The 13,048-nt window shown below is 44.5% G+C and overlaps 1 protein-coding gene across 1 annotated transcript; it reads right to left on the minus strand.

The window, feature by feature from the left end:
• Window positions 1-3,477: 3,477 nt before the first annotated feature.
• On the minus strand, window positions 3,478-9,188 carry CFL2 (cofilin 2). Its single transcript, XM_032691182.1, has 4 exons — window positions 9,072-9,188; window positions 7,308-7,615; window positions 7,132-7,208; window positions 3,478-7,040 (listed from the first exon to the last, which is right to left on the minus strand). The coding sequence occupies exons 1-4, from the start codon at window positions 9,072-9,074 to the stop codon at window positions 6,928-6,930; spliced, it is 501 nt and encodes a 166-aa protein (XP_032547073.1). The 5' UTR covers window positions 9,075-9,188; the 3' UTR covers window positions 3,478-6,927.
• Between the last annotated feature and the right edge of the window lie 3,860 nt (window positions 9,189-13,048).

Raw genomic sequence — 13,048 nt, forward strand, 5'->3', positions numbered from 1 at the left:
CTCATTTGACAAGATTATGTTCTGTACCTGCTAAAACAGGTAGAATAGCTGAAAACAATCATGATACCTGCATGTAATTGGAGCGCTGTATTTTGGCCTTATGCTGCACAGTGGGATGAGAAGCATTCTTTTCTCCCTTCTGGTAATGAGGAAAAAAATAAAATTAGTAGCTGAGATGTTTGACTGTATTACCCTAAGAAAAAGCTGTAATTGCAATCTGTCCATTCTATTCAGAATGAACTAGAAAGTGAAATACTTAAAACATTGATACCACAGTGACCTCAACATCTTCCAGGAGAGAAAATTTATCTAGCTATGCAAGAAAGCAAAACAAACTGCTCTGATGTGAATGCTCCAACACTCCTTCAACCCTATCACAAAGATCTGTGGCAGGTGTTCAGTCAGGAGCTCCCTGGAAGATCACTTGACTTTTAAGAGAGTTGTCATCCTCTTTACAAAACTGAGACCAGGCTATAGAAATAAAATTGATTTATATTATTAATAATTTTGATGATGATGACTTTTAAAGGTTGCCCATGCTGTGTTGTGAGAATTACACTGGCAATGCTGAACTCCAGGCAGTTGAAATTGTAATGGATTTGAAGTGACTGAATTAAAATAATAATGAGATCAAATCAACTGCCAGATTTATCAAAAGGTTATATATCTAAATATAGCTTGTCCTGAAGATACGTCCAACCATTGCACCTGTCAAACTAAACAGATAAAACCAGCTAGAATCAAAGCCAGGTGTTTTGTCAGAACAGGTAAAAAAAAATAACTAAAAAACCATTAAAAAGTGGTTACCACAGTCAGCTTGTAAAGTCTTTATCTGAGCAAAATTAAGACATTTTTTCTGTTTCCACAGATTTTCTGTGTTGGGCTGTTGCACACAAACCTCAATGATCTGACCTTCTCATCAGAATAACCCAACAGTCAGAGATGGCATGCAGGGCCAAACATGCTCAGTGGCCAGGCAGACTAATGCCATGCATTTGTTTCCTATGGGTGTTCTACAAGATGCCTTTCTACTTTAGTCACACAGAATAAATATTGTTTAGGAATTCTGGTTACTTGGAAGGAGAGTTCTGGGAACTGATTCTGAAGTGTAGATGCAGAGAAATAATGCAGCACTACAAAAGGAATTCATCAACACAGACAAATAAAAGCCCTCGGGTGACAGATTCTGCATCAGTATGTTTGGTGAAGAGCTAAAATTATGCTACTGCTTCCTAAAAGAATGTATGCAGGGAATGAATTCTGTGGACCAGGAAGTGTATCATCTTTTAAGTCACACTTCAATAACAGGGCTAAGATTCAAAAATATGACCATGACTTATATTTGTCACTCGCAGTCACCTAATTAAGAACTACACCCATTCATTCTCACCTCCCATGTAATAGCTTAATTACTGTATTTGGTGTAACCAAAACCCACACATTTTTAAAGGATTGTTCAAATGCAGCTGAGGTGTATATCTCCATATGATATTGCTAACCAAGAGCCCTACTGTAGCAGGGCTTTTGTAGGAGTAAACCACATTTCATTGACACAGAGCTGTGTTTTCACATTTCATTGCATGAAAGCATTGAGACAGTTGTGACTGTGGAATCAGTATGTTCAGGCAGAGCAAAAGATAACATAAGCTCAGCCTTTACAGCTGCAAGCTCCTGCTGAAATTAAAAGGAAACAAATCCTCTGCTGTAACCCCTTCCCCCCCACCAGATGTACAGGTCTCTATGGAAAACAGCTGCTTCTAAACCTTCCTCTGCCTTTCTGCACCTTGGTTGCTACATGCACATTCCATTTTCTGTTGAAACAGCCAAAATGGACGAAAAGCTTAGCTCTCACATTAGCCTTAATAGAAGGTCACAGATGAAAGCAGTGCTGCCACTAAGAGGAAGCAGACACAAATAAGGCTCTCTAAACTGGTTCTCAAAATCACATCTCTTTTTTTCAAGCCAATGTATACCCTGCAGCTGTGCTCACCAGAGACTAACTGATGCTTTTAACTTTCTGCATAATAGAAAAGCTTTTGAGGAGCTTTTATTACAGCGGTTAGTTTTTCTATATCAAACCCCTACAATCACAAACAAGAGGGGGGAAAAATAGACACTAAAAGGTACAAGTGGAGACTGTCTGTAAAGCTTTACAGAAGATGGCGGGCAGATGGTAGGGATTTGCAGTGACACAGCTGTTTTTAAAAATAAAGAGGTGGAAGAGGAGAGGCATGATTACAGCTACACATACATTCCTAAGCTTGTTCACACAAGAATAAAAATTAAGCTAGCAGCAGGAAATTGAAGTTCGTGTATTATTTTGAATTGACATTTAGAAACTTTTAAAAATAATCAGCAGCACCTTCAAGTTTCTTTCCCAATCATTAGTTTTCTATGTAACTATGACGCAAAGGTGACAATAGAAACATCAACCTACAATGAGATATTAAAAAGACAATCACAGAATTCTAGGACTGTCAAAATTACTGTGCCTCCAAATTAGCACATATTTTTTTCTGTAAGCTTTACAATATAAAGACAATTCTATTAAATCATCAAACAACATAGATTATGCTACCTGTTTGACTTTCCTATGAAAAGATTTAATTTTTACTGTAGTATTTATTTTTCAGATGTCATTAGTAGAATGCACAGATAAACAATTAAAGGAAGAGTAAGATGTATGGGGGTTATTGCAGATTTAACAGCATGGGAGGTGGGGCAGGGAAATGTCCAAATTCAATAGGGTATCAAGCAGTGGATATTGATTTTGAAAGAATATTTTTTTAACTAAGCAGTAATTTGTATTAAAAACCTTCACTTCAAAATGACACCCTGCATTCTGTTTTAATGCATATTCTCATATATGTCCCCTATAGTCACACAGAAAGTTTATGTTAGGTAAACACTAAAGAGATTGTTAATGTACAGTGTAAAAGTCTGCCTTCTCCAGAGCATCCAATGAAGCTGTTTCTAGACAGCTTTGTTTACAAAATTAATTATCTTCCAGATGATCAATTCCTAGATCTCAGAAATTTTACTTTTAACAAGAGAGATACCACTGATACCAAAAGGATAATCTTTTTATCATTTTTCGAGTCACCTTTTCAGACTGCATCAGTTCACTTTCTTCCCAGTATTAAAAAATGACTTGTCAGCGTAAACATACTTTTTTGCTACTTTTTTTTTAAAAAGCCATCTAATTTTGTGAACATGTGTGCCAGGATCCAACAAAAGAAAAAAGTTATCCAGCACCAACACACCGAAAACTTCTTTATAGCCATCTCCAGAGCCACTGGTGCTGGCTTTTGCTAGAGCTGGGTATTGAACTGAATGTGTGGCAGGTGAAACCTGTTATGAAAATCCAGCTATTCCACCACTTCTCCTTTCAGTGTCTAGGCTGCTCCCAATCCAAAGACAATAGCAAAGAGATTAGTGTAGGTGCTGCCCAGCACACAAACAAACTCAACAACTGAAGACATTTAAATTAACTTTATTTATACCAGGTTTTCAAAATCAGAAATATTTCAAAGAAATTCAATACTCATAGACAGGTGCTACATTGATGATCTTTGATCCACCATTAGTGCCATGTTTTCACTCTACAATCATTAACTCGCCACCACAAACTAAGAGGAACTTACAGAAGTTTATAAAAAATAGGCAGACAATGAAAATTTGGTTTATACTGGAATTGGCATAAAAGAGTAAAGCTTATTATCAAATTGTGGCAACTGCTGTATTCCATCACTCAAGGGAATGCTACAGCAGGAAAACACTATTCTACTTCGAGAAACACTTTGGGTTTTAACTGAACATACTCAAAATCCACGATGTGACTAGGAGCAATTCTTACACTCAAGTCCGTGTAAATTCATGCTTTCCATTTCAAAAATCGCCACAAGCATAAACTTCACCTACACACTCTAGTCTTGGACTGATTTCCCTTTTTGGAGAAATCAAACCCATATGCTTATACCTCTTCCAGGATTTACCAAATCAAACAGAATAACTGCTGGCTTTGAAATACTTTTTTTAGAAGAAAAATGCCATTTCTGCACAAGCTACTCTCATGAAAATTTTATTTAACATTTCTTTATCAATAAAATAACTGAAGCCAAGATACCGAAAGTCACGTCTACATGGAGATACACAGAAGATATTCAACTTGAGAGGATTTTCCTCCACTTCTCGATCACAATGAGGCCCTCACCATTTTGCATAATGACAGAAAACAACAGCTGACAAACCATTTTGGAACAGATGCCAGCTGTCTCTCATTTGCTTTATGTAATTCAAACAGTAACAGTTCTGTAGCACTTTATTGGTTTTTGTTTGGTTTGTGTTCATTTTTGTTTGTTTCTTTTAAAGCCAAGCCATCTGAATTGGACCCCTCATCAGTCAGTCAGTAAGTCATTTCAAGAACAAACTGAAGGCAGGCTGATCCTTTTGGATCCAAAACTTTAATTTGGTAGGAATCTTACAGAAATACAATTTGTGCTTCAATTTCATAGCTACTTGGACTGAGTGAATATACACCTAAACTACTTTAAATAAAAAAAAAAGTAACCTTTAATATTCAACTGAGAAGCCACAGACGTTTTTCCAGACTGTTTGCAGCAGAGACAAACAATAAATTTAAACACAGTACTGCTTAAAAAAAGTTTACTGTCTAAAGTGAAAATTCGAATGGTTTATTAAAATGTAACATCTTCCATTTTGGCTTTTTCTAAAGAAGCAATTTATCCGTTGTGAAAAATCAGTTAAAAGATAATTGCATTTTACTGTACTGAACTCAAGTCAAACATAAAGCACAAAGATCTTTACATTAAACTGGGCTTTGCACACAACATGAATGATCAGAAATAGACTATTTTGAGAAATAAAAAGTTAGGGGTTTTTTATCTAGACAACATGCATACCATCAGTTACTTCTCACCCTTAAAAGGTACCTGAAAGGAGAGTTTTGTAGAACAAAACCAAGACTCATTAATACACTTAGTAAGTCAGTGGTCATCATGCCTTTTTAGTTAAATTCTAGTAAAGTTTCGTCTACATAGAACAGCTAACACAATGAGGTGTGCAAGTCATAGGGATAGCCAGAAGCCTGAAACAAAGTCTTAAAGTTCTACAGGACAAGACAGCCTAAACACAGCACCACTAGGTTATTTAAACTATATTAAAAAAAAAATTTTGGATTATCATCTACTTCCTTGTTGAAAAAGGGTTATGGACTGAACATAAAGGGCCCATATTTAAAAGCTCCACAGTTCTACTCTACCAACTTTTTAAAATAAGGTAATGATAAAGAGCATTCCTTCTAGCAGCATGCACAGTTCAGCTGCCAGTGGCTGCCTAACAGCACTCCTTTACGCATACCAGGAGAATCATGTCCAGTTTTGCCATTTGTGGATAACGATGACAAGATACAAAAGCATGTGTTTGCCATAAATAGCTCTGGCTAACGGAGGATTGCTCACACAGAGCAGATCAAATTCTCTATAAGGAGAGCATTATTTGGCTCCCAGCCAAAACACGTCCCCAGTGCAAGCCTCAGTAGTGGCAAACACTTTCCAGTTCTATTTACATAGAAGCTAACAAGTAGAACGGTTCATTTAGGCTATTTCTTGTACCAAGTCAGTCTTAACTGCAACACTTGAGAAACAAAAATTCCTTCCTGGCCTCATACTCTGCACATAACTGTCATTACACATCATCTTACCGAAAAAGGCGTCGAGCTCGTGCAAGGTTTTACTCTGGCATGTAGAACTTTAAGAGCATTCAGGTATGAAACACACTGCATGGTTAATTACTTCGTATTTTTACATTTCTGACACAAGTGTTTCATGGAAATAATGGTCTCCAGTAGTGGTAGCTTCTTTACTTGAACGGTAAACTAGGAGCAGGTCCTTTATCGAACGGTCAGAACAGAGACACAAAGATTTGTAAAGCAGTGCCTAAATCAGTATTAAAAACTTGCATTATTTAAGATGAGATTAATGATTGTTTACCTTTACAATACTTTCCACAGAAGTTATTTGAAATATGCTTAAACACTTAAAAACTATATTTTCCAATGAAAACAAGGCAACGTTCTGTAATAAGCCACAAGTTTTATTGCAACGTGGCCAATTTTTGATCTCAAAAAACAATGTTCCATTTAAGGCTCTTTTTAATACAGAAATTGCCACCATGACTGATGTTTTACAAAACTTTAGTGTTTCAAGACTCACATGGTAAACAGATAACTTCTACTCCTGTTCAGTAGTGTACATTCAATGGAAAACAAAAGGCATCGTAACAGCTACTTCATTTATAAAGATATGCATGTAACAGGAATGAAACTGAGGTACTACAATAATCTGATGACACAGTTACAGCAACTTAATTGGCATTCCTTTGGGAGGGGGCAGGTCAAACATATTACAAAAAAGTGCTTTAAATGCATAGTGTTGTGTGCTGCCATGTCACAAAAATAGGCTTGTCAAGGCAGGTGAGGTGTATGAATGCACAAGAGCCTCATGGAACTGCAATCAAGTGCAACTGTAAGTAATACTGTATAGAGTCTACCATCCGACCAGTGGACAATACTTTCAAGGCATTCAATTAGCTTACCCTTTGCTGTCTGCTAGACTATTTACATTAACTATCACATTCATTGTACATGTTGCAAGGAATGCCTGCAACGTCAGTTTTGGCTAAGAGTATGACGTGAAAGCATTCCTTGGATCCTACATAAAACTACCAGGATTAAACAGTCTAATGGCAATCACTGGTAGACTGCTTAACAATGACATCTCCTTCAGGGCAGTAGGGAAGGGACTTATTTTTTGAGGAGGGGAGGGGATGGGGAGACTAATACTATTCCAATTGAACGAGCTGCAGAAATGGAAGCTCCTTAGATCCAGATGGCACTTGTCTGTCTTTTTATAAGGGTTTTCCTTCAAGTGAAACTACCACGTTGCCTCCCAATTTCTCTCCAAGTGTTGAACGGTCCTTAATATCATCCAAACCATTTACTTGCCACTCATGTTTAATACCTGAAAGACAGACGGACAACAATGTACTTGTGAGAACCTCTACATGTAAATGCCATTATAATTAATGAGCAAAACATTTTTAGGTCAGTACCTGTAAATTTCTTTTTAATGGCATCTTTAGAGCTTGCGTAGATCATCTTGCTTTTTAAAGGTGCACTTTCAGGAGCCCTTTAAAAAAAGAAGAAAACCACAACAAAACAGTTATTCGGTCATCCGGTGGTAGCTCCATGATATTCAATTTTAACAGCAAGCTTTGCTTTTACACACCAGAATATAAATACCAGGTCTTCTTTCTTAGATTCCTTTGTCTCATATGTGGCATCATACAAAGCATATCGGCAATCATTCAAAGGTAGCAACTTCACAAAGGCTGTATAGGGGTCCTCCACAGTATCTCCAATGTCACCAACCAATATCTGCTTTGATTCCTCTACAATTATTTGTTTTTTGTCATCACTTAAGCAGAAGAGAACAGCTTTCTTTCTTTTTTTAATCTCTTCTGGGGTTGAAGATTTCCTTACTTTCATGTCATTAAAAACCTTTATGACTTCATCATTCACTGTTACTCCAGAAGCCTGTAAAATGAGATCAAAGGAATAATTCAAACAGCAAAATTAACACTTGCTAGAAGAGGTGATAGCCCACAGTGCTGATAAAGTCTGTCTGCCCCCATAAGAATGAAAATACTATACTCAACCTGAACACACTACAAATTTAGGAGTATTTGCAGGATTGGAGCAGAAAATATAAAGGAGGTATATATTTGGTAGTTTCTTGTTGCAGATCTCAGCATGTTCAGCCGCAATTATGGATAGCAATATCATACAACTAGGCACACAACTGTACTACTCAAGCAGTTTTCCTTTACCTTATCATGCATTTGGCTTATCTGGGGGGGAGGGGATGAATAGGGATGGGGGTAAGAACTGAACATATGAGAGGAGTTTATAATTTTGGGTTGGATGAGAGGGGGGATCATTCATTTGCAGGTTTGTTTTCTTGGGTTTTTAGTAGAACAAACGCTACAGCAGCAGCTCACATCCAGCACTATCATGACTCTCATTTTGTTGGGTGAGGTAAGGCCCTGCAAGCAACAGAAATGTTTTCTGCATTGTGTCAGCTTCAATACCACGCCTTAAGAACTCCCGAATTTTACTTCATACTGCTGCGAGATTATTGTTTGACTGCTCTTCCTTCATATAAAAAAAACTGTTCGAATTTTACAATCGTAACAATTGTACAGCTCCCCATAAGGCTCGGAAGCCGTTCAAAACACGAGCCTAGAGCAGGAAGGAAACAAAAAACCGGCAGGGCAAACGAGGAGCTCAAGGCAAAAGGCAAGTAATTTAGCAAACCCCACTGCGAGTGAGCGAGCGAGCGAGCGAGCTCAGCCCATCTGCAGCGCCCTTGCTCTCGGTCCAACAATTACATCTGCCGAGGCGGGCGCTGCCAGCGCAGGCTGCCCAGGGAGGGAAGGCAGGTGCGCGGCTCGCGGGGAGCCGCCGGCTTTGTCCCCGGGGGCGCCGCCTGCCCCTCTTCCCGCTTTGTTCGCGGGGCTGGCCCCCGCCTGCGGGCACGGACGGGCGTCCCGCCACCCCGCGCGCCAACACCCCCCCCCCCCCCCCGGCCCCAGCGCTCCCGCCCGACCGCCCCTCGGGCCTGGGCACCGGGCGGCCGCGGCACCGCGGGAGGGGTGCGGGACCCCCACCGGGGGCCCGCCACCCCGCCCGGCCCGCACCGCGGGGCACTCGCACACCCGGGCGGTGCCGCAGGGAGCGCTGCGCCGCCCGGCCGGCCCGCCAGCCGCTCCCCGGCCCCGCCGCGGCCCGCCCGCTGCCCGCCACTGCCCCGCGGCCGCTCCCGCCGCCCCTTCCCCCCGCACCCGGCTAAAATTAGACTAAAATGGCCGCCGGAGGCCGCGCCGGGCCCAGCCTGCTCCGCTCAGCCCCGCTGGGCCCCCACTCGGCCCCGCCGGGCCGCCCCCGCCGCCCTCCCCGCCCGCTGGGCCAGGCCGCGCCGCGCCGCCCTTACCATGGCGCCGGGTCCCGGGGCGGCGGCGGCTACTGCCTGCGGTGCGGGGCTGCTGCACGCAGAGAGCGCTGCGCTGCGCTGGGGGCGAGGCGGGCGGGGACTCGGCCGGGCGGGGGATGAGCCGCGGCGGCCGGGGAGGGCCGGTCACATGGGCCGCGCCGCCACCACGTGCCGCCGCCGGGCCGCGCTGGGCCGGGCCGGGCTGGGCCAGCCCCCGCGCGGCAGGGCAGGGCCGGGCCAGCCGGGCAGGGCCCGCCGGCGGTGCGGTGTCGCTCGGTCGTCCGCGCGGCGCGGGCGGTGCTGGTGCTGCACCGTGGGTGCTCCGGCCTGTGCCCCCAGCCCTGGGCGTCCCCCTGGCCGGCCGCGGGCCTGCCCCGGCCGTGCGGGCTGGATGCTGGGAGGGCAGTGCGGCCCCTCCGCCGGCTGCGGAGCTCGAGCGGCCGGTGGGCGCGTCAGTCCGGGGCTCGATGGCGGCGCGGCCGCTTTGAGCCGCCGCTGCCCGCCCTGCCCCGCACCGCCCGCCCGGCGCTGCTCCCCGGGCCGAGGCGCTTTCTGCTGCTCTAAAGGCACGGGCTTGGCGCGGCCCCCTGTTCACCGCCGGGGGCTGTCAGGCTGCCCGCACACGCCCCAGAGCCGGCACGGACGGCGTTGTGTCCCCACCCGGAAAGGAGCGGTCCTGCTGCCGCGGTGCCTCCGCGCTCTGCAGGGAAAGGCCAGCCGACTTGGCTCTGGGACTGCCCTTTCTGCGGTCTGGGAAGCGCTGCTCAAGCTGTGGGGCGGGACACGGCACGCAGGGCGGAAGGTGCAGCATTAAAAGATGGGAAGATGACTTACGGGAAAACAAGGACAACACTCCTGACAGTGTTTCTGTTGTCCATATTGAGCCGGACAGGACAACAAACACGGAACATTTTAGCTCATCCAAGTAGACAAGAGGATTGTCAGTCCAATGCAGTTCTCGGCTCCCTGAACTGGTGTGTCTGAAAACTAGGAGATCTAAAGATGCAGGACCTCAAACATATGTACCTGGGAGCCCCCATCTTGCATTGTGGCCAGTCAGCTATCTCTCCCTAAAACACTTGAATTGCTACTAGTACTGTGGTGGAAACCAGCAAGCTAGCGTTTCTCAGCATGCATGTATTGATACATATACACATATATACATTCATACTGCATTGTGTGAGTGATGTGTGATTTTTCCCTCCCTTTCTCCACTATTATACACTGCCATGTTGACCAGATGAGCCTCTATGTTTCCAATATCCTTTTTGAGTTACATCTTGCCTTCTCTGAATGCAGATTTCAAGACTGAATTGCATTCCTCAATTTTCAAAATTTGCTCCATCAGCCTTGAAATCACTAATCTGGAACTATATTTATCCCTCAGCTCCTTCCAGCCACACATTCAGGACTCCTTGCTGCCACTGAGCTGAAAATGTCCAGTCTGTTAGACTCAAGTCTTGACGGCCCCATTCCTGGTCATCTGATGCTCTTGAGCAATGTCATGGGCTGGGGTGGTCTTAGGTGGTTTCAAATCCTCATCATCAGGATGGCTTAATGTCTGCTAAACCAGCCTTCATGGCACTGCAGCGTCATAGCAGGCTGTGTGTGACACATGCCCTTCTAGTGTCCCAGACGGAGGTCCTTGCAGCCATACACAATGTCGGGAGGCAAGCAGCAGCTTGGAGTTCCTTAGCAAGCAGTTAGCTGTAGCTGTGAATGTGTGCCATACATGCCCCAGTGCCAGTGACCACAGTCACTGCCATGGCCTCAGCAAACTTCTAATGTGTGCACAAGGCCATGAAACTGCTGTGTGTGAGTGCCATAATCTCGTGCCCTTGCAGTGCACCCTCAGCCACCCACATGGTGGGGTCTCTGCACTGCACATCCCAGGCTCATAAAACGGAAGGGGAAGTGGGGAGTTACCAGCTCCACAGCTGTACATCTGGGGAGGTGCTCCAAGGACAAAAAATCCAAAACTGTACATGACTCAACCTCTGTCTTTAATACCATGGAAACTGAATAATGAGTCAGAAGTGCTTGCTACTCTCTTTACCTCACCAGGTATATACCTGAGGCACCCAGGCACTAAAGGCTGCTGCTGCTGCACATCACTGACTGTACTTGGCAGTCATCAGAGTATAGAAGCAGCACAGGCTGAAGAAGGACTATTTTATGGCTTTACAGAAATCTCTGAGAAAGAAACAAGTTTATCAGAATTGGAGAGCATTTCTCAGGAGTGAAAAACAGGTCACAGGTAAACAGAAAGCTTTGCTTTTCATTTCCAAGGAGATTAACTTTGAACTCCAGGTGACTGCAGCGATCAGAGAAGGAACTTGTGATAGAGCCCAGTGGTGACTTTGGAGGCTAGAGAAATGGCCAGTATCCAGCCAAAAGCAATAATGACCAAGCAAATCTTATTGCTGGAGCACACTCAGACAAAGCTAGTTCCCCACTTTGGCATCTCACTGCACTCAGGAAGCACCGCATTTCACTACCCTTGTGCCACACAACCTGCATCCTACCAGGCACCACTGAAATAGCCCAATGATTCAGAGAGCCTAGCAGCAGCAGCAGCACTAAAAGCTTTGTGAATGATACCCTCTGCGGAGCGCATGCCTCTAAGGAAGACCTCCAAGCCTCCCCTCACCCTCTGTGGATGGAAGAAATGACTCACCATGAAGCAGAAGGCACTGTTTGTTTAGATTCCACTCCTGGATGCTCATTGGTGAGAAATTATAATGGACTAAGTTGCCACATTGAAGTTCTCTGATATCACAGTCCTTTCCTTCAGTATGCTGTGCATTCTCTTTGCTTCTCTGTCAGCCTTACTGAACTCAACATTACCATTTCAGACTCATTTCCCATGGAAGTAAGGCCTCTGCTTGGCCTCTCTCAGTTGGGATAGTCCTTGTCTCTGTGACTTTTTAACTTGTTAGCTTATTTGAGTTAAATCTGACAGAAGAACAGAAGTCACAAAAGTAATTAAGATCCTTAATTAAGTAATTAAGTTTTATAAAACAATTCATTTGAGATAGAAGAAAGTGGGGCTGTATGTCTTTCAGTTCAACTCAGGAACCTGTTGGTAGGTAGGAGACCTCAGGGCTGTTATGGTGTAGTCAGATTATCTTCAGGAAGGGGACTGCAAAGAGAAAGGAGAGAAACTTGCATAGGTGTACACTGAAATAAAAGAAAATCTTTTAACCATTCAGTTAAAAAATCAACCTGTTGAGAGAGAATTCCATAGGGAAACTGCATTTGATGAGATGTGTTGCTCAGAGCATTTCCTTTTCCCCTTCACTCTCCTGTGTACTCCTGGAAAATGTCTAGTTTCCCTCCAACAATTCTGTATTTTTAGTGGAAGTGCAAAGAATGCAAGATAAAATCTGTTTGCAACTTAAGAGAGTATTAGAGAAAACCTCAGTAAAAGGCAAACACTGAGTTTTTCTGTTTTTCCTTACACTGCAGATACATTCCTTTTAAAAAATTACACAGTAAACATATTTGACTCCTAAGTGGTGGATCCTGGCACGATTTTGCTGCAAGTTAGCAACATTTGCAGTGCTTCCCTGTGAGCAAACTCAGAAGCCTGCAGCAAGGGGCAGGATGCATGTGCTGGTGTGAGGCACGGATCTCCGGCAAGTCCTGCTGTCGGACCAGGAGGCAGATTCCCCCTAAGGGACGCTCCATGTTCCACTGTCCCTCCTCCACGGGTCACTTCTGCTGGCTCAAGCAGCCTCATCCACCTCCGTGGTACCAAAATCCCTCTGGGGCTCCAAGCTATCATTCAACTTCTTAATGGCTTGGGCAGGGCTGAGGACGAGCGAGGTGCTGGCGGCTGCTCCCCGAGGAGTCGAGCCGTGCCCGCTGGCCCGGCGGGGATGCGAGCGGGCCGTGCCCGTTGCGTCACCCTCCGGGGCGCCCCGGCTGCCCGTGCCAGGAATTCCTGCGGCTGAGTCACGGTCCCGCCACGCTCA

This window comes from Chiroxiphia lanceolata, chromosome 6, assembly GCF_009829145.1.
Source record: "Chiroxiphia lanceolata isolate bChiLan1 chromosome 6, bChiLan1.pri, whole genome shotgun sequence".
In the NCBI taxonomy this organism is placed as follows: domain Eukaryota; kingdom Metazoa; phylum Chordata; class Aves; order Passeriformes; family Pipridae; genus Chiroxiphia; species Chiroxiphia lanceolata.

Coding starts and splice junctions, on each gene's coding strand:
- CFL2 (XM_032691182.1), bottom strand. Junction 7,209..7,307: donor GACCTGGTATTTATATTCTG/GTGTGTAAAAGC, acceptor CTTTTTTTAAAG/GGCTCCTGAAAGTGCACCTT. Junction 7,041..7,131: donor CATTAAAAAGAAATTTACAG/GTACTGACCTAA, acceptor TCTGTCTTTCAG/GTATTAAACATGAGTGGCAA.